This window comes from Pseudochaenichthys georgianus, chromosome 10, assembly GCF_902827115.2.
Source record: "Pseudochaenichthys georgianus chromosome 10, fPseGeo1.2, whole genome shotgun sequence".
NCBI lineage: Eukaryota > Metazoa > Chordata > Actinopteri > Perciformes > Channichthyidae > Pseudochaenichthys > Pseudochaenichthys georgianus.
The window spans coordinates 21,406,499-21,426,588 of record NC_047512.1 but is presented as its reverse complement, the minus strand read 5'-3'; the positions used below and the strand labels follow the sequence as shown (position 1 = coordinate 21,426,588).

General features: G+C 40.3%; 3 protein-coding genes and 2 pseudogenes across 3 annotated transcripts; all 5 read left to right on the top strand.

Annotated features, from left to right (window-relative positions):
* The first annotated feature begins 64 nt into the window (after nucleotides 1-64).
* On the top strand, nucleotides 65-2,827 carry LOC117454029 (protocadherin alpha-3-like). The gene is made up of 2 exons (XM_034093080.2): nucleotides 65-2,483; nucleotides 2,792-2,827. Exons 1-2 carry the CDS (start codon nucleotides 111-113, stop codon nucleotides 2,825-2,827), a joined length of 2,409 nt encoding a protein of 802 aa, XP_033948971.2. The 5' UTR covers nucleotides 65-110.
* A 467-nt stretch (nucleotides 2,828-3,294) lies between these two features.
* On the top strand, nucleotides 3,295-9,764 carry LOC117453410 (protocadherin gamma-A11-like). Its single transcript, XM_034092232.2, has 3 exons — nucleotides 3,295-5,810; nucleotides 8,665-9,420; nucleotides 9,729-9,764. The coding sequence occupies exons 1-3, from the start codon at nucleotides 3,420-3,422 to the stop codon at nucleotides 9,762-9,764; spliced, it is 3,183 nt and encodes a 1,060-aa protein (XP_033948123.2). The 5' UTR covers nucleotides 3,295-3,419.
* Nucleotides 9,765-10,229: 465 nt separating this feature from the next.
* Nucleotides 10,230-12,750, top strand: LOC117453932 (protocadherin alpha-8-like). The gene has a single exon (XM_034092965.1). It carries the CDS (start codon nucleotides 10,348-10,350, stop codon nucleotides 12,748-12,750), a length of 2,403 nt encoding a protein of 800 aa, XP_033948856.1. The 5' UTR covers nucleotides 10,230-10,347.
* An 876-nt stretch (nucleotides 12,751-13,626) lies between these two features.
* Nucleotides 13,627-16,312, top strand: LOC117453931 (protocadherin alpha-3-like; annotated as a pseudogene).
* Nucleotides 16,313-16,982: 670 nt separating this feature from the next.
* LOC117453930 (protocadherin alpha-8-like) lies at nucleotides 16,983-19,309 on the top strand (annotated as a pseudogene).
* Nucleotides 19,310-20,090: the final 781 nt, after the last annotated feature.

The window sequence follows — 20,090 nt, the reverse complement described above, 5'->3', positions numbered from 1 at the left end:
GCGCATTTTCTGGAAATACAGGAAGTGAATTAACAGGTGAATATATATGTAAAAAAGCGCTGGATTTTGACTTCACAACAGAGCTTTGTGTAGCTTGTAATGGATTACTGATGATTTCGGGTTTAACCATGGAACAAAGAAGATGCGAGATGCGGAGGGCGCGAGGATGGTTTCTCCGCTGCGTGGTTGCTGTGTTTTTGTGGAGCGCGGCCTCAGCGCAAATACGATATTCAATCTCGGAGGAAGTTAACGAAGGAACTGCGGTTGGAAATATAGCAAAAGATCTGGGATTAGATAAAAGCACACTGAAAGACAGGAAGTATCGGATTGTTTCCAGTAATGCGGATCCGCTTTTCCACGTGAATCAAAACGATGGTGTCCTGTATGTGAGCCGGAAGATTGACAGAGAGGAGGTGTGCGCGCAGAGCAGTACGTGTTTAATGAATCTGAAAACCGTGCTGGAAAACCCTTTGGAGGTGCACTATGTTGGTGTGGAAGTGCTGGATATCAATGACCATTCTCCTAGTTTTCCTGAAAGAGAGACAACGTTGGATATTTCTGAGTCTGTGTTACCGGGAGCACGATTTCCATTGAAGGCATCACGAGATCCAGACGGTGGCCCCTTCTCTGTTCAGCAATATAAACTCAGCCCAAATAACAACTTCCGTTTGGAGGTTAAAGACAAGGGTGAAGATGGTAAAATACCAATTCTAATAGTGCATAAATCTTTGGATAGAGAGGCGGCGGGAATCCATACATTAGTACTGACCGCCCTAGATGGAGGGAAACCTCCGAAATCCGGCACAATGAATATTATAGTAAGACTTTTGGATGTTAATGATAATGCGCCTGTATTTTCTCAAGACGTGTATTCTGTAATGCTCGATGAAAATGCTCCGATAGGTAAAACAGTCATACAAGTGAATGCAACTGATTTAGATGAAGGACCAAATGGAGATGTAGTTTATTCATTTAGCAACAGTGTCAGTCATAGATTATTAAATATTTTTGACCTGAATGCAATAACAGGTGAAATAAGTGTGAAAGGTTTGATTAACTATGAAGAGAAGGATAAATATGAGATTGAAATTCAAGCCTCAGATAAAGGTCTAGCTTCTTTATCTACACAAAAAAGCGTCATCATTAAGATAGTAGACGTAAACGATAATGCACCTGAGATTGAGGTTACTTCATTTTCAAATGCGATAGCTGAGGATTCAAGACCTGGAACTACAGTAGCCCTTATCAGTGTAAATGACTTTGACTCTGGTCTCAATGGAAAAGTGATTTGCTCCATAGTTGAGGATGCTCCTTTTGCTTTAATACCATCTTCACAAGACAACATGTTTTCATTGGTGACCAAATCCCCCCTGGATAGAGAGAAACAGTCACAATATGTCCTGACAGTAACTGCAAAAGATGCTGGAGAACCTCCATTATCATCTGAGAAGACAATACATGTAGTGGTTTCAGATGTGAATGACAACAGTCCAGAGTTTTCACAGAGTCCATATACTTTCTATATCACTGAAGCCAATGAGCCAGGCACCTCTGTGTTTTCTGTTAAAGCTCTTGATCGTGATGAGAACGATAATGCACGAATAACCTATCATATCCTCAGAGATGGTGAAGGAAATAAATTGACGTCATATTTAAATATCAACTCTGAAACTGGAGATATTTTGGCGCTAAAAAGCTTTGACTTTGAGACTCTGAAAACGTTCCAGTTCCAAGTTGTTGCCACAGATTCTGGAGCTCCGTCACTAAGCAGCAACGTCACAGTGCACGTGTTCATTCTGGATCAGAACGACAACGCTCCAGTCATCCTGTATCCGGTCAGCTCTAACGGTTCTGCTGAAGGTGTGGAGGAGATTCCCCGCAATGTGAACGCAGGACACTTGGTGACTAAAGTCAGAGCCTATGACGCTGATATAGGATATAACGGCTGGTTACTGTTCTCACTGCAGGAAGTTACTGCCCACAGTCTCTTTGGTTTGGACCGCTATACAGGACAGATCAGAACACTTCGCTCCTTCACAGAGACAGACGAGGCTGAGCATAAACTGCTCATCCTGGTGAAAGACAATGGCAACGTGTCCCTGTCAGCAACAGCTACTGTGGTTGTTAAACTTGTGGAGCCCAGAGAGGCTTTTGCTGCTGCTGATGTTAAAAGTGCATCAAAGGATGATGAGGATAATAACGTGACTTTTTACCTGATGATAACTTTGGGCTCAGTCTCAACACTTTTTCTCATCAGCATCATCGTGCTGATTGCAATGCAGTGCTCTAAATCCACAGACTATACTTCTAAATATCTACAAGAGACTAACTATGATGGGACACTGTGTCACAGCATCCAGTACAGATCTGGAGACAAGCGCTACATGTTAGTTGGACCCAGAATGAGTATAGGATCTACTATAGTCCCGGGCAGCCATGCCAACACACTGGTGCTCCCTGACAGGAGGGGAACATCTACAGAGGTAAGATAAATATTTTTGGATGTTTTGATTTTCGCATCCCCTGCATACTTAATACTATGTGTGAAACCCCCCCTCTAAAGCGGAAATACTTTACATTACACTGCAAATAGCAATAATTAAATAGCAGAGAAGCGATACATTACTCACGATCAGCATTAACACTGGCATTGTGATTAGTTTAAAAGTGTGTGTACTACAACATAGATTGAGAGCAGAGTCTTCATTCTGTTTTTGTTTTTCATCTGCCAAGTGATTTTTATCATGTGTTATGGGGCTTGCAGCTTGTGTGCTTTAATACGTGTTGACAGATGCAGTTCAAGAGCTTTAGTAACATCCTGGAATAGATGAGATGTAAATAAAAGGATCGTGCACTCACAGAAATGAATCATGGTAGAGTTTATTTTTAAGCATTTAAATCTATTTGATTTTATTGAAATACTCATATTTTTTTAATTTATGTATTGAAATTAATTATAATCTGTATAATTCCTATCAATTCTAAAATATATTGAATGTAATTACTTAGAAGTTAAACAATAGCAGGATCGATTCCACTACTAAAGCTTATCTGTTAAACAGTTATATATAAGTGTATGTCTCATATCACTTCTGAACATTTGAAGATTATATTTCATGTGTTAACTTAACACTAACATATTATAATAATAATAATAATAATAATAATAATAATAATAATAATAATAACGATTCTAACGCTTGGTGTCAGTGTAGCTCAGTGTTTCTGTGAATGGTAGCACTTTACGTCACGAGCTGTATGTGGATCGAGTCCTTGCATTGTGCAGAGCATACTTGAGCGAATAAGATCGCAATTGCCACCAACGAGTGTTTCATTTTCGACCGTTTTTGTAAAAGCAGACGTTGGATATTGTGAAGAAAGATGGCGGATTAAGTTTCATTTATTTCAAGACGTAGTTAATGGACTGTTCTTTATCGCCGATACGAGCCATGGAACAAAGAGGACTAAAAGCACGGACGCCGCGACAATTTTGGTTTGCCTTGATGGTTGTTTTGGATATATTATGGAGAGGAGCTACAGCACAGATCAGATATTCAATATCTGAGGAGGTTCAAGATGGAACCGTGGTCGGGAATATAGCGAAGGATTTGGGGCTCGATAAGAGTGCACTCACAGACAGAGGGTATCGCATTGTGTCAGGCTCAACTGAGCCCCTGTTTGAAGTGAATCAAAATGATGGTATATTGTATGTTAAAAAAAGAATAGATAGGGAGGAGGTGTGCGACCGGACCAGCCCGTGTTTGATCAACCTCAAAACTGTGCTAGAAAACCCGCTGGAGATCCACTACGTGGCGGTGGAAATACTAGATATAAATGACCACACGCCTGTTTTTACGGAGAAAGAGAAACGGCTTGAGATATTTGAGTCGGCTTTACCAGGGGCGAGATTTCAACTACAGGCTGCGCGTGACCCCGACGTTGGCCAGTTATCCATTCAGCAATATCGACTCAGCCATAACGAGTATTTTAGATTAGAAGTGAAGGATAGAGGCGAAGACCTTAAAGTTCCATTTTTAGTCCTGCAGAAACAGCTAGATAGAGAAACAGCCGGGAAACACAAACTGCGTCTTACAGCAGTGGATGGAGGAAAACCTGCGAAATCTGGCGCTATAGAAATTACTGTGGATGTGCTTGATGTTAATGACAACTCCCCTGTGTTTACAAAAGAGGTTTATTCTGCAACACTAAAAGAAAATGTTCCCGTTGACACTGTAGTCATTCAGTTAAATGCAACAGATTTGGACCAGAGTGCAAATAGTGAAATAATATATTCATTTGGTAACGAAGTTGATGCAAAATTAAAGGATATCTTTAAAATAGACGCAAACACTGGTGAAATTAAAGTCATCGGTAAAATAGACTTCGAGAAAAGTAAAAGTTATGAAATTGACATTCAGGCGTCCGATAAAGGACCAGTTCCTCTAACAACTGACAAAAGTGTTATGATAACAGTTATTGATGTTAACGACAATGCACCTGAGATAGAAGTAACATCATTTTCTAGCTCTATCAAGGAGGATTCAAAGATAGGAACTACTGTAGCCCTGATTAGTGTTAGGGATTTAGACTCTGGAATCAATGGAAAAGTCATTTGCACCATCAAGGAGGATGTTCCTTTTACTTTATCTCCATCGTTACAGGAAAACATGTACGCCGTAGTAACCAGGTCTCAACTGGATAGGGAAATGGTTGCCCACTTTGAATTTACAATTGTCGCTAAAGACACAGGTGATCCGTACTTTTCAACTGAAAAGACCATGAGTGTCGTAGTATCAGATGTAAATGACAACAATCCAGAGTTTTTAACAAGCCCCTATGTATTTTATATCACCGAGAATAACAGTCCTGGAGCCTCAGTATTTTCAGTTAGAGCTTCTGATCGTGATGAAAGCGATAACGCTGTCATTTCATATCATATTCTCAGAGATGGCAGAGAAGCAAATAAATTTACCTCATTTCTAAATATCAACTCTGAAACTGGAGATATTTTGGCGCTAAAAAGCTTTGACTTTGAGACTCTGAAAACGTTCCAGTTCCAAGTTGTCGCCACAGATTCTGGAGCTCCGTCGCTAAGCAGCAACGTCACAGTGCACGTGTTCATTCTGGATCAGAACGACAACGCTCCAGTCATCCTGTATCCGGTCAGCTCTAACGGTTCTGCTGAAGGTGTGGAGGAGATTCCCCGCAATGTGAACGCAGGACACTTGGTGACTAAAGTCAGAGCCTATGACGCTGATATAGGATATAACGGCTGGTTACTGTTCTCACTGCAGGAAGTTACTGCCCACAGTCTCTTTGGTTTGGACCGCTATACAGGACAGATCAGAACACTTCGCTCCTTCACAGAGACAGACGAGGCTGAGCATAAACTGCTCATCCTGGTGAAAGACAATGGCAACGTGTCCCTGTCAGCAACAGCTACTGTGGTTGTTAAACTTGTGGAGCCCAGAGAGGCTTTTGCTGCTGCTGATGTTAAAAGTGCATCAAAGGATGATGAGGATAATAACGTGACTTTTTACCTGATGATAACTTTGGGCTCAGTCTCAACACTTTTTCTCATCAGCATCATCGTGCTGATTGCAATGCAGTGCTCTAAGTCCACAGACTATACTTCTAAATATCTACAAGAGACTAACTATGATGGGACACTGTGTCACAGCATCCAGTACCGATCTGGAGACAAGCGCTACATGTTAGTTGGACCCAGAATGAGTATAGGATCTACTATAGTCCCGGGCAGCCATGCCAACACACTGGTGCTCCCTGACAGGAGGGGGACATCCACAGAGGTAAGACGAATACATATTCAAACTCCCTTACCTTTCATGTACTGTCATGCCAATATGAATACTTACATTCAAACAGGTTGATATCAAATATTTTTTGTATTTTGTCTTACAATAACAATTAAACACTTTTATTTATAGAAACAGGATCTGCCCTTGAGGTCTATGAATTATATCTGCCTGAAATCCCATGTTTTGCATACTTCTTCTGTGTTGTTGGATAGTTGGTTTATGTACAGTACAGTTTATGTTATTGCAGTTAGTCAAAGCGAAATCAGTTCCTGCACCTCTGGGTGCAGAAAAAGGTGTTTCTGTCCGTGGCGCTGGAGGTATTTTACTATAGTTTTCCATTTCTTTTGGCATAGAAATAAGGACTTCATTGCAGTTTACATTCATCAAAATAGTTTCTTAAGAGACAGATGATTGTGACTCGATAGTAACTGTTAACTGCAAATACCTAGTGCTTCTTGACAGAAGTGGGGCATCTGCAGAAGTAAGACATATTTTAGATTAAACTGTGGTGACGAACTGTAACTGCTTTTTGACTAAACATATCAATGTGGTTTGTTTTCTGCATAATTTGATACTGTGTTTGTCATCATAGTTTACCTTGGTAATTCTCATGGAGGTAATTTAAGTGAACTTGAAAAAGGAGATGCATTTTATTTTTAAATGATCGTAGTCACCTCATGGGCAATGATATGGACAATGATTGTGCTTTTTTTTTTGCATCATGTTGATATTGTCAATTTGTTCACTATATCAACCGTCTTTTTTCATCAAATGGCGTGATAATACAATACAACGGTGAAAAAAATCGCTGTCCTTGTGCTGGGAGCGGCAATTGTTATGTTAGTCAATGTGTAAAGTCTGGGCAGCCTCCTCCTCTCTTTCAACACAATACAATACATATGATATAACTAAAAACAAAATTCCATTGACCATAATGTGTATTAAGTGCCTCACATTTCTGCAGTGAGAAAAGGGGTCGCATGGTGTCAGTGAAAAGTAAAAATTCAGCAGGACACGAGCCTGTCGTCATTGCAGTTTGGTTCCTCCTCTTCAAAACATTCTACTTCGATACTGGCAGGACCGTTTTTCTGCTCATGCCTTGATACATGATCGGTTTAGCGCATTTTCTGGAAATACAGGAAGTGAATTAACAGGTGAATATATATGTAAGAAAGCGCTGGATTTTGACTTCACAACAGAGCTTTGTGTAGCTTGTAATGGATTACTGATGATTTCGGGTTTAACCATGGAACAAAGAAGATGCGAGATGTGGAGGGCGCGAGGATGGTTTCTCCGCTGCGTGGTTGCTGTGTTTTTGTGGAGCGCGGCCTCAGCGCAAATACGATATTCAATCTCGGAGGAAGTTAACGAAGGAACTGCGGTTGGAAATATAGCAAAAGATCTGGGATTAGATAAAAGCACACTGAAAGACAGGAAGTATCGGATTGTTTCCAGTAATGCGGATCCGCTTTTCCACGTGAATCAAAACGATGGTGTCCTGTATGTGAGCCGGAAGATTGACAGAGAGGAGGTGTGCGCGCAGAGCAGTACGTGTTTAATGAATCTGAAAACCGTGCTGGAAAACCCTTTGGAGGTGCACTATGTTGGTGTGGAAGTGCTGGATATCAATGACCATTCTCCTAGTTTTCCTGAAAGAGAGACAACGTTGGATATTTCTGAGTCTGTGTTACCGGGAGCACGATTTCCATTGAAGGCATCACGAGATCCAGACGGTGGCCCCTTCTCTGTTCAGCAATATAAACTCAGCCCAAATAACAACTTCCGTTTGGAGGTTAAAGACAAGGGTGAAGATGGTAAAATACCAATTCTAATAGTGCATAAATCTTTGGATAGAGAGGCGGCGGGAATCCATACATTAGTACTGACCGCCCTAGATGGAGGGAAACCTCCGAAATCCGGCACAATGAATATTATAGTAAGACTTTTGGATGTTAATGATAATGCGCCTGTATTTTCTCAAGACGTGTATTCTGTAATGCTCGATGAAAATGCTCCGATAGGTAAAACAGTCATACAAGTGAATGCAACTGATTTAGATGAAGGACCAAATGGAGATGTAGTTTATTCATTTAGCAACAGTGTCAGTCATAGATTATTAAATATTTTTGACCTGAATGCAATAACAGGTGAAATAAGTGTGAAAGGTTTGATTAACTATGAAGAGAAGGATAAATATGAGATTGAAATTCAAGCCTCAGATAAAGGTCTAGCTTCTTTATCTACACAAAAAAGCGTCATCATTAAGATAGTAGACGTAAACGATAATGCACCTGAGATTGAGGTTACTTCATTTTCAAATGCGATAGCTGAGGATTCAAGACCTGGAACTACAGTAGCCCTTATCAGTGTAAATGACTTGGACTCTGGTCTCAATGGAAAAGTGATTTGCTCCATAGTTGAGGATGCTCCTTTTGCTTTAATACCATCTTCACAAGACAACATGTTTTCATTGGTGACCAAATCCCCCCTGGATAGAGAGAAACAGTCACAATATGTCCTGACAGTAACTGCAAAAGATGCTGGTGAACCTCCATTATCATCTGAGAAGACAATACATGTAGTGGTTTCAGATGTGAATGACAACAGTCCAGAGTTTTCACTGAGTCCATATACTTTCTATATCACTGAAGCCAATGAGCCAGGCACCTCTGTGTTTTCTGTTAAAGCTCTTGATCGTGATGAGAACGATAATGCACGAATAACCTATCATATTCTCAGAGATGGTGAAGGGAAAAAAGTGACTTCATTTTTAAATATCAATTCTGAAACTGGAGATATTTTGGCGCTAAAAAGCTTTGACTTTGAGACTCTGAAAACGTTCCAGTTCCAAGTTGTCGCCACAGATTCTGGAACTCCGTCGCTAAGCAGCAACGTCACAGTGCACGTGTTCATTCTGGATCAGAACGACAACGCTCCAGTCATCCTGTATCCGGTCAGCTCTAACGGTTCTGCTGAAGGTGTGGAGGAGATTCCCCGCAATGTGAACGCAGGACACTTGGTGACTAAAGTCAGAGCCTATGACGCTGATATAGGATATAACGGCTGGTTACTGTTCTCACTGCAGGAAGTTACTGCCCACAGTCTCTTTGGTTTGGACCGCTATACAGGACAGATCAGAACACTTCGCTCATTCACAGAGACAGACGAGGCTGAGCATAAACTGCTCATCCTGGTGAAAGACAATGGCAACGTGTCCCTGTCAGCAACAGCTACTGTGGTTGTTAAACTTGTGGAGCCCAGAGAGGCTTTTGCTGCTGCTGATGTTAAAAGTGCATCAAAGGATGAAGAGGATAATAATGTGACTTTTTACCTGATGATAACTTTGGGCTCAGTCTCAACACTTTTTCTCATCAGCATCATCGTGCTGATTGCAATGCAGTGCTCTAAGTCCACAGACTGTACTTCTAAATATCTACAAGAGACTAACTATGATGGGACACTGTGTCACAGCATCCAGTACAGATCTGGAGACAAGCGCTACATGTTAGTTGGACCCAGAATGAGTATAGGATCTACTATAGTCCCGGGCAGCCATGCCAACACACTGGTGCTCCCTGACAGGAGGGGAACATCTACAGAGGTAAGATAAATATTTTTGGATGTTTTGATTTTCGCATCCCCTGCATACTTAATACTATGTGTGAAACCCCCCCTCTAAAGCGGAAATACATTACATTACACTGCAAATAGCAATAATTAAATAGCAGAGAAGTGATACATTACTCACGATCAGCATTAACACTGGCATTGTGATTAGTTTAAAAGTGTGTGTACTACAACTTAGATTGAGAGCAGAGTCTTCATTCTGTTTTTGTTTTTCATCTGCCAAGTGATTTTTATCATGTGTTATGGGGCTTGCAACTTGTGTGCTTTAATACGTGTTGACAGATGCAGTTCAAGAGCTTTAGTAATATCCTGGAATAGATGAGATGTAAATAAAAGGATCATGCACTCACAGAAATGAATCATGGTAGAGTTTATTTTTAAGCATTTAAATCTATTTGATTTTATTGAAATACTCATATTTTTTTAATTTATGTATTGAAATTAATTATAATCTGTATAATTCCTATCAATTCTAAAATATATTGAATGTAATTACTTAGAAGTTAAACAATAGCAGGATCGATTCCACTACTAAAGCTTATCTGTTAAACAGTTATATATAAGTGTATGTCTCATATCACTTCTGAACATTTGAAGATTATATTTCATGTGTTAACTTAACACTAACATATTATAATAATAATAATAATAATAATAATAATAATAATAACGATTCTAACGCTTGGTGTCAGTGTAGCTCAGTGTTTCTGTGAATGGTAGCACTTTACGTCACGAGCTGTATGTGGATCGAGTCCTTGCATTGTGCAGAGCATACTTGAGCGAATAAGATCGCAATTGCCACCAACGAGTGTTTAATTTTCGACCGTTTTTGTAAAAGCAGACGTTGGATATTGTGAAGAAAGATGGCGGATTAAGTTTCATTTATTTCAAGACGTAGTTAATGGACTGTTCTTTATCGCCGATACGAGCCATGGAACAAAGAGGACTAAAAGCACGGACGCCGCGACAATTTTGGTTTGCCTTGATGGTTGTTTTGGATATATTATGGAGAGGAGCTACAGCACAGATCAGATATTCAATATCTGAGGAGGTTCAAGATGGAACCGTGGTCGGGAATATAGCGAAGGATTTGGGGCTCGATAAGAGTGCACTCACAGACAGAGGGTATCGCATTGTGTCAGGCTCAACTGAGCCCCTGTTTGAAGTGAATCAAAATGATGGTATATTGTATGTTAAAAAAAGAATAGATAGGGAGGAGGTGTGCGACCGGACCAGCCCGTGTTTGATCAACCTCAAAACTGTGCTAGAAATCCCGCTGGAGATCCACTACGTGGCGGTGGAAATACTAGATATAAATGACCACACGCCTGTTTTTACGGAGAAAGAGAAACGGCTTGAGATATTTGAGTCGGCTTTACCAGGGGCGAGATTTCAACTACAGGCTGCGCGTGACCCCGACGTTGGCCAGTTATCCATTCAGCAATATCGACTCAGCCATAACGAGTATTTTAGATTAGAAGTGAAGGATAGAGGCGAAGACCTTAAAGTTCCATTTTTAGTCCTGCAGAAACAGCTAGATAGAGAAACAGCCGGGAAACACAAACTGCGTCTTACAGCAGTGGATGGAGGAAAACCTGCGAAATCTGGCGCTATAGAAATTACTGTGGATGTGCTTGATGTTAATGACAACTCCCCTGTGTTTACAAAAGAGGTTTATTCTGCAACACTAAAAGAAAATGTTCCCGTTGACACTGTAGTCATTCAGTTAAATGCAACCGATTTGGACCAGAGTGCAAATAGTGAAATAATATATTCATTTGGTAACGAAGTTGATGCAAAATTAAAGGATATCTTTAAAATAGACGCAAACACTGGTGAAATTAAAGTCATCGGTAAAATAGACTTCGAGAAAAGTAAAAGTTATGAAATTGACATTCAGGCGTCCGATAAAGGACCAGTTCCTCTAACAACTGACAAAAGTGTTATGATAACAGTTATTGATGTTAATGACAATGCACCTGAGATAGAAGTAACATCATTTTCTAGCTCTATCAAGGAGGATTCAAAGATAGGAACTACTGTAGCCCTGATTAGTGTTAGGGATTTAGACTCTGGAATCAATGGAAAAGTCATTTGCACCATCAAGGAGGATGTTCCTTTTACTTTATCTCCATCGTTACAGGAAAACATGTACGCCGTAGTAACCAGGTCTCAACTGGATAGGGAAATGGTTGCCCACTTTGAATTTACAATTGTCGCTAAAGACACAGGTGATCCGTCCTTTTCAACTGAAAAGACCATGAGTGTCGTAGTATCAGATGTAAATGATAACAATCCAGAGTTTTTAACAAGCCCCTATGTATTTTATATCACCGAGAATAACAGTCCTGGAGCCTCAGTATTTTCAGTTAGAGCTTCTGATCGTGATGAAAGCGATAACGCTGTCATTTCATATCATATCCTCAGAGATGGCAGAGAAGCAAATAAATTGACCTCATTTTTAAATATCAACTCTGAAACTGGAGATGTTTTGGCGCTAAAAAGCTTTGACTTTGAGACTCTGAAAACGTTCCAGTTCCAAGTTGTCGCCACAGATTCTGGAGCTCCGTCACTAAGCAGCAACGTCACAGTGCACGTGTTCATTCTGGATCAGAACGACAACGCTCCAGTCATCCTGTATCCGGTCAGCTCTAACGGTTCTGCTGAAGGTGTGGAGGAGATTCCCCGCAATGTGAACGCAGGACACTTGGTGACTAAAGTCAGAGCCTATGACGCTGATATAGGATATAACGGCTGGTTACTGTTCTCACTGCAGGAAGTTACTGCCCACAGTCTCTTTGGTTTGGACCGCTATACAGGACAGATCAGAACACTTCGCTCCTTCACAGAGACAGACGAGGCTGAGCATAAACTGCTCATCCTGGTGAAAGACAATGGCAACGTGTCCCTGTCAGCAACAGCTACTGTGGTTGTTAAACTTGTGGAGCCCAGAGAGGCTTTTGCTGCTGCTGATGTTAAAAGTGCATCAAAGGATGAAGAGGATAATAACGTGACTTTTTACCTGATGATAACTTTGGGCTCAGTCTCAACACTTTTTCTCATCAGCATCATCGTGCTGATTGCAATGCAGTGCTCCAAGTCCACAGACTATACTTCTAAATATCTACAAGAGACTAACTATGATGGGACACTGTGTCACAGCATCCAGTACAGATCTGGAGACAAGCGCTACATGTTAGTTGGACCCAGAATGAGTATAGGATCTACTATAGTCCCGGGCAGCCATGCCAACACACTGGTGCTCCCTGACAGGAGGGGGACATCCACAGAGGTAAGATTTTAAGAAATGTAATCATTTCTAGAATAATATATGTGTTTTTAGATGTCTTCCAATTGAGACTGAGCTTCCAACTTCTGTTTGCAAAAGGTTCTATCTGGTGCAATATTCTCTCTTTGCTGCTCTCATTTGTAGATTGTTTTATACACACTAATAATAATAGTAATAATAAAAAAATAATAATAATAATAATACATTTGATTTCTAAGCTCCTTTTCAGGTGCTCAAAGACACTTTACTGTGGTGATGAAAAGGATACACTCTCACGCATACAATGAACATGAGAAAATGTTCTATAATAAAATCTAAATGGGGTCATAAATTGCAACTTTATTTTGGGAAAATGTGTGAAAGGAGCTATAACAGATCAAACATAAATATATTACAAATATAAAAAAATACTTACACTGATATGCGTTATTTGGACTTCATAATCATTCTAGAAAAAGAAATGTTAATTAAAGAGTCAAATATTGGGGATAAGCCTGTAGTTCTGAAATACATTGACGTTACTCTTTTTAAGCAACAATAAGAGCAAATATTAAACACAAATTCATACCGTTATTTCTCGTGTGTGGATGAGAAGAAGAAAAACGTGTACTTGGATTTTCTGAGCATTTCGCACATTCTAGTGTGTTTTTGAACGAATTTGAAACGTTCCCCTCTTGGTGTCACTGTTACTCCAACAAGGCCACACAGGACGTTGTCCCTCCCCTAAGAAGGCTTTTGTTTGGTACCTCACAGCAGAGGATACATCAGATTTAAGGGTGCAAGCTGGATGACACGGCACTGTGAGTTTTCTATACATGCGATGCTAAACTGGTTGGATAGTCACGTTAATTCGCTGCAGAAACAGGCTTCTGTGTGTGCTGTTGGATAATGATGGGGTGTCCACGACGACATCGCTCAAGTGACAGTCGTTGGTTTAATTTGTATTTTTCTCTATTACTGATTTTCGGGAAACATGCTGTGGCTGATTTGAGGTACTCTATTCCAGAGGAGATGAAAGAAGGGACTTCTGTTGGAAATGTTGCAAAGGATCTTGGTCTGGATAAAACCTCTTTGATTGATCGACGATTTCGAGTTGTGTCTGGATCTAAAGATGCTTTTTTCGAGGTAAACCCGAACAGTGGTGCGTTACAGATTCTTAAAAAGATCGACAGAGAGGAGCTGTGTCAGGGGAGCGGTGTATGCACAATGGAGTTGAAGATCCTTGTTGAAAACCCTTTGGAAATGCACCATGTTGTTGTAGAAATTACTGATATAAATGATCACTCTCCGGGTTTTCCTGAAACGGAACAACAATTTCAAATATTTGAACATATATCTCCGGGAACCCGTTTCGATCTGCACGCGGCCCGTGATCCTGATGCTGGAATTAACTCCATCCGCACGTATACATTAACGTCAAACGATCACTTTGAAATAGATGTTAGTCAAAGCGATGAGGATAAAACGCCGTATTTAGTGCTGAAGAAGTCCTTAGACAGAGAACAAAAGAGCAAACATGTGCTTGTTGTAACAGCAGTTGATGGCGGTAAACCTCAAAGATCAGGCACACTAAATGTTTCTATAATTGTTCTTGACACTAACGATAACCGTCCAGTGTTTAGTCAGGATACCTATCAAGTAGAAATATATGAGAACGTTCCAGTCGGTACTATTGTTACAAGAGTGAATGCAACAGATACAGATGAAGGGAACAACGGAGAAATAGAGTTTACTCTTAGCAAAACTTTAGCGCGAAAAGTTTATGACATATTTGAATTGAATAGAGTAAGTGGAGAAATTAATTGAAAGGTGCGGTGGATTTTGAAGAAACGGAGATTTACAAAATCGATGTTCAAGCATCTGACAAAGGAACGCCTCCATTAACAAGCCGCTGTCGAGTCATTATGAAAGTAAAGACGTAAATGATAATCCACCAGAAATAGAAATCACATCACTGTCTAATACTGTGTCTGAAGACTCAAAGCCTGGCACAGTTATTTCCCTTATTAGTGTGACAGATAAGGACTCCGGTGTCAACGGAAAAATAATATCAAGCATAACTTCAGACGTTCCTTTCGAGTTAAAGCCCTCTTATAAAGAAAACATTTATTCAGTTGTCACAAAAGGATTTTTAGACCGAGAGCAGGTGTCGCATTACGAAATAACAATAAAAGCCACCGATTGTGGGGAAACTCTCTTATCTACTTTCAAAACCCTCAACATTCAGATATCAGATGTAAACGACAACATACCATTATTCTCTCAAAATACATTACAGTTTTACCTTTCAGAAAATAACGTTGCTGGAGGGTCGATATTCTCTGTAAGTGCAACGGACAAAGATGTAAATGAAAACGCAATACTTTCTTATCAAATAGCGAGAGGAAACGAACTGGCAATATTTCTCAGTGTAAATTCAGATAACGGACAGATTTCAGCGCTAAAAAAGCTTTGACTTTGAGACTCTGAAAACGTTCCAGTTCCAAGTTGTCGCCACAGATTCTGGAACTCCGTCGCTAAGCAGCAACGTCACAGTGCACGTGTTCATTCTGGATCAGAACGACAACGCTCCAGTCATCCTGTATCCGGTCAGCTCTAACGGTTCTGCTGAAGGTGTGGAGGAGATTCCCCGCAATGTGAACGCAGGACACTTGGTGACTAAAGTCAGAGCCTATGACGCTGATATAGGATATAACGGCTGGTTACTGTTCTCACTGCAGGAAGTTACTGCCCACAGTCTCTTTGGTTTGGACCGCTATACAGGACAGATCAGAACACTTCGCTCATTCACAGAGACAGACGAGACTGAGCATAAACTGCTCATCCTGGTGAAAGACAATGGCAACGTGTCCCTGTCAGCAACAGCTACTGTGGTTGTTAAACTTGTGGAGCCAGAGAGGCTTTTGCTGCTGCTGATGTTAAAAGTGCATCAAAGGATGAAGAGGATAATAATGTGACTTTTTACCTGATGATAACTTTGGGCTCAGTCTCAACACTTTTTCTCATCAGCATCATCGTGCTGATTGCAATGCAGTGCTCTAAGTCCACAGACTGTACTTCTAAATATCTACAAGAGACTAACTATGATGGGACACTGTGTCACAGCATCCAGTACAGATCTGGAGACAAGCGCTACATGTTAGTTGGACCCAGAATGAGTATAGGATCTACTATAGTCCCGGGCAGCCATGCCAACACACTGGTGCTCCCTGACAGGAGGGGGACATCTACAGAGGTAAGACAAATATTTTTGGATGTTTTGATTTTCGCATCCCCTGCATACTTAATACTATGTGTGAAAGCCCCCCTCTAAAGCGGAAATACATTACATTACACTGCAAATAGCAATAATTAAATAGCAGAGAAGCGATACATTACTCACGATCAGCATTAACACTGGCATTGTGATTAGTTTAAAAGTGTGTGTACTACAACTTAGATTGAGAGCAGTCTTCATTCTGTTTTTGTTTTTCAACTACCAAGTGATTTGTATCATGTGTTATGGGGCTTGCAACTTGTGTGCTTTAATACGTGTTGACAGATGCAGTTCAAGAGCTTTAGTAATATCCTGGAATAGATGAGATGTAAATAAAAGGATCATGCACTCACAGAAATGAATCATGGTAGAGTTTATTTTTAAGCATTTAAATCTATTTGATTTTATTGAAATACTCATATTTTTTTAATTTATGTATTGAAATTAATTATAATCTGTATAATTCCTATCAATTCTAAAATATATTGAATGTAATTACTTAGAAGTTAAACAATAGCAGGATCGATTCCACTACTAAAGCTTATCTGTTAAACAGTTATATATAAGTGTATGTCTCATATCACTTCTGAACATTTGAAGATTATATTTCATGCGTTAACTTAACACTAACATATTATAATAATAATAATAATAATAATAATAATAATAATAATAACGATTCTAACGCTTGGTGTCAGTGTAGCTCAGTGTTTCTGTGACTGGTAGCACTTTACGTCACGAGCTGTATGTGGATCGAGTCCTTGCATTGTGCAGAGCATACTTGAGCGAATAAGATCGCAATTGCACCAACGAGTGTTTAATTTTCGACCGTTTTTGTAAAAGCAGACGTTGGATATTGTGAAGAAAGATGGCGGATTAAGTTTCATTTATTTCAAGACGTAGTTAATGGACTGTTCTTTATCGCCGATACGAGCCATGGAACAAAGAGGACTAAAAGCACGGGACGCCGCGACAATTTTGGTTTGCCTTGATGGTTGTTTTGGATATATTATGGAGAGGAGCTACAGCACAGATCAGATATTCAATATCTGAGGAGGTTCAAGATGGAACCGTGGTCGGGAATATAGCGAAGGATTTGGGGCTCGATAAGAGTGCACTCACAGACAGAGGGTATCGCATTGTGTCAGGCTCAACTGAGCCCCTGTTTTGAAGTGAATCAAAATGATGGTATATTGTATGTTAAAAAAGAATAGATAGGGAGGAGGTGTGCGACCGGACCAGCCCGTGTTTGATCAACCTCAAAACTGTGCTAGAAAACCCGCTGGAGATCCACTACGTGGCGGTGGAAATACTAGATATAAATGACCACACGCCTGTTTTTACGGAGAAAGAGAAACGGCTTGAAATCTCTGAGTCGGCTTTACCAGGGGGCGAGATTTCAACTACAGGCTGCGCGTGACCCCGACGTTTGGCCAGTTATCCATTCAGCAATATCGACTCAGCCATAACGAGCATTTTAGATTAGAAGTGAAGGATAGAGGCGAGGACCGTAAGGTACCATTTTTAGTCCTGCAGAAACAGCTAGATAGAGAAACAGCCGGGAAACACAAACTGCGGTCTTACAGCAGTGGATGGAGGAAAACCTGCGAAATCTGGCGCTATAGAAATTACTGTGGATGTGCTTGATGTTAATGACAACTCCCCCTGTGTTTACAAAAGAGGTTTATTCTGCAACTCTACAAGAAGCGTTCCCGTTGACACTGTAGTCATTCAGTTAAATGCAACAGATTTGGACAAGGGTGCAAATAGTGAAATAATATATTCATTTGGTAACGAAGTTGATGCAAAAATTAAAAGATGTCTTTAAAATAGACGCAAACACTGGTGAAATTAAAGTCATCGGTAAAATAGACTTCGAGAAAACTAAAAGTTATGATATTGACATTCAAGCGTCCGATAAAGGACAAGCGCCTCTAACAACTGACAAAGTGTTATGATAACAGTTATTGATGTTAATGACAATGCACCTGAGATAGAAGTAACATCATTTTCTAGCTCTATCAAGGAGGATTCAAAGATAGGAACTACTGTAGCCCTGATTAGTGTTAGGGATTTAGACTCTGGAATCAATGGAAAAGTCATTTGCACCATCAAGGAGGATGTTCCTTTACTTTATCTCCATCGTTACAGGAAAACATGTACGCCGTAGTAACCAGGTCTCAACTGGATAGGGAAATGGTTGCCCACTTTGAATTTACAATTGTCGCTAAAGACACAGGTGATCCGTCCTTTTCAACTGAAAAGACCATGAGTGTCGTAGTATCAGATGTAAATGATAACAATCCAGCAGTTTTTAACAAGCCCCTATGTATTTTATATCACCGAGAATAACAGTCCTGGAGCCTCAGTATTTTCAGTTAGAGCTTCTGATCGTGATGAAAGCGATAACGCTGTCATTTCATATCATATCCTCAGAGATGGCAGAGAAGCAAATAAATTGACCTCATTTTTAAATATCAACTCTGAAACTGGAGATAGTTTTGGCGCTAAAAAGCTTTGACTTTGAGACTCTGAAAACGTTCCAGTTCCAAGTTGTCGCCACAGATTCTGGAGCTCCGTCACTAAGCAGCAACGTCACAGTGCACGTATTCATTCTGGATCAGAACGACAATGCTCCAGTCATCCTGTATCCGGTCAGCTCTAACGGTTCTGCTGAAGGTGTGGAGGAGATTCCCCGCAATGTGAACGCAGGACACTTGGTGACTAAAGTCAGAGCCTATGACGCTGATATAGGATATAACGGCTGGTTACTGTTCTCACTGCAGGAAGTTACTGCCCCACAGTCTCTTTGGTTTGGACCCCGCTATACAGGACAGATCAGAACACTTCGCTCCTTCACAGAGACAGACGAGGGCTGAGCATAAACTGCTCATCCTGGTGAAAGACAATGGCAACGTGTCCCTGTCAGCAACAGCTACTGTGGTTGTTAAACTTGTGGAGCCCAGAGAGGCTTTGCTGTGCTGCTGATGTTAAAGTGCATCAAAGGATGAAGAGGATAATAACGTGACTTTTTACCTGATGATAACTTTGGGCTCAGTCTCAACACTTTTTCTCATCAGCATCATCGTGCTGATTGCAATGCAGTGCTCCAAGTCCACAGACTATACTTCTAAATATCTACAAGAGACTAACTATGATGGGACACTGTGTCACAGCATCCAGTACAGATCTGGAGACAAGCGCTACATGTTAGTTGGACCCAGAATGAGTATAGGATCTACTATAGTCCCGGGCAGCCATGCCAACACACTGGTGCTCCCTGACAGGAGGGGGACATCCACAGAGGTAAGATTTTAAGAAATGTAATCATTTCTAGAATAATATATGTGTTTTTAGATGTCTTCCAATTGAGACTGAGCTTCCACTTCTGTTTGCAAAGGTTCTATCTGGTGCAATATTCTCTCTTTGCTGCTCTCATTTGTAGATTGTTTTATACACACTAATAATAATAGTAATAATAAAAAATAATAATAATAATAATACATTTGATTTCTAAGCGCCTTTTCAGGTGCTCAAAGACACTTTACTGTGGTGATGAAAAGGATACACTCTCACGCATACAATGAACATGAGAAAATGTTCTATAATAAAATCTAAATGGGGTCATAAATTGCAACTTTATTTTGGGGAAAATGTGTGAAAGGAGCTATAACAGATCAAACATAAATATATTACAAATATAAAAAAATACTTACACTGATATGCGTTATTTGGACTTCATAATCATTCTAGAAAAAAGAAATGTTAATTAAAGAGTCAAATATTGGGGATAAGCCTGTAGTTCTGAAATACATTGACGTTACTCTTTTTAAGCAAACAATAAGAGCAAATATTAACACAAATTCATACCGTTATTTCTCGTGTGTGGATGAGAAGAAGAAAAAACGTGTACTTGGATTTTCTGAGCATTTCGCACATTCTAGTGTGTTTTTGAACGAATTTGAAACGTTCCCCTCTTGGTGTCACTGTTACTCCAACAAGGCCACACAGGACGTTGTCCCTCCCCTAGAAGGCTTTTGTTTGGTACCTCACAGCAGAGGATACATCAGATTTAAGGGTGCAAGCTGGATGACACGGC

What these genes read in the sequence shown, in the direction of transcription:
- LOC117453410 (XM_034092232.2), top strand. Translation starts at nt 3,420, where the DNA reads ATGGACTGTTCTTTATCGCCGATACGAGCCATGGAACAAAGAGGACTA. An exon ending in GGAGGGGGACATCCACAGAG is followed by an intron (nt 5,811 to 8,664) that starts GTAAGACGAATA and finishes AAAACGTTCCAG; the next exon opens with TTCCAAGTTGTCGCCACAGA. An exon ending in GGAGGGGAACATCTACAGAG is followed by an intron (nt 9,421 to 9,728) that starts GTAAGATAAATA and finishes ACGTGTTGACAG; the next exon opens with ATGCAGTTCAAGAGCTTTAG.
- LOC117453932 (XM_034092965.1), top strand. Translation starts at nt 10,348, where the DNA reads ATGGACTGTTCTTTATCGCCGATACGAGCCATGGAACAAAGAGGACTA.
- LOC117454029 (XM_034093080.2), top strand. Translation starts at nt 111, where the DNA reads ATGATTTCGGGTTTAACCATGGAACAAAGAAGATGCGAGATGCGGAGG. An exon ending in GGAGGGGAACATCTACAGAG is followed by an intron (nt 2,484 to 2,791) that starts GTAAGATAAATA and finishes ACGTGTTGACAG; the next exon opens with ATGCAGTTCAAGAGCTTTAG.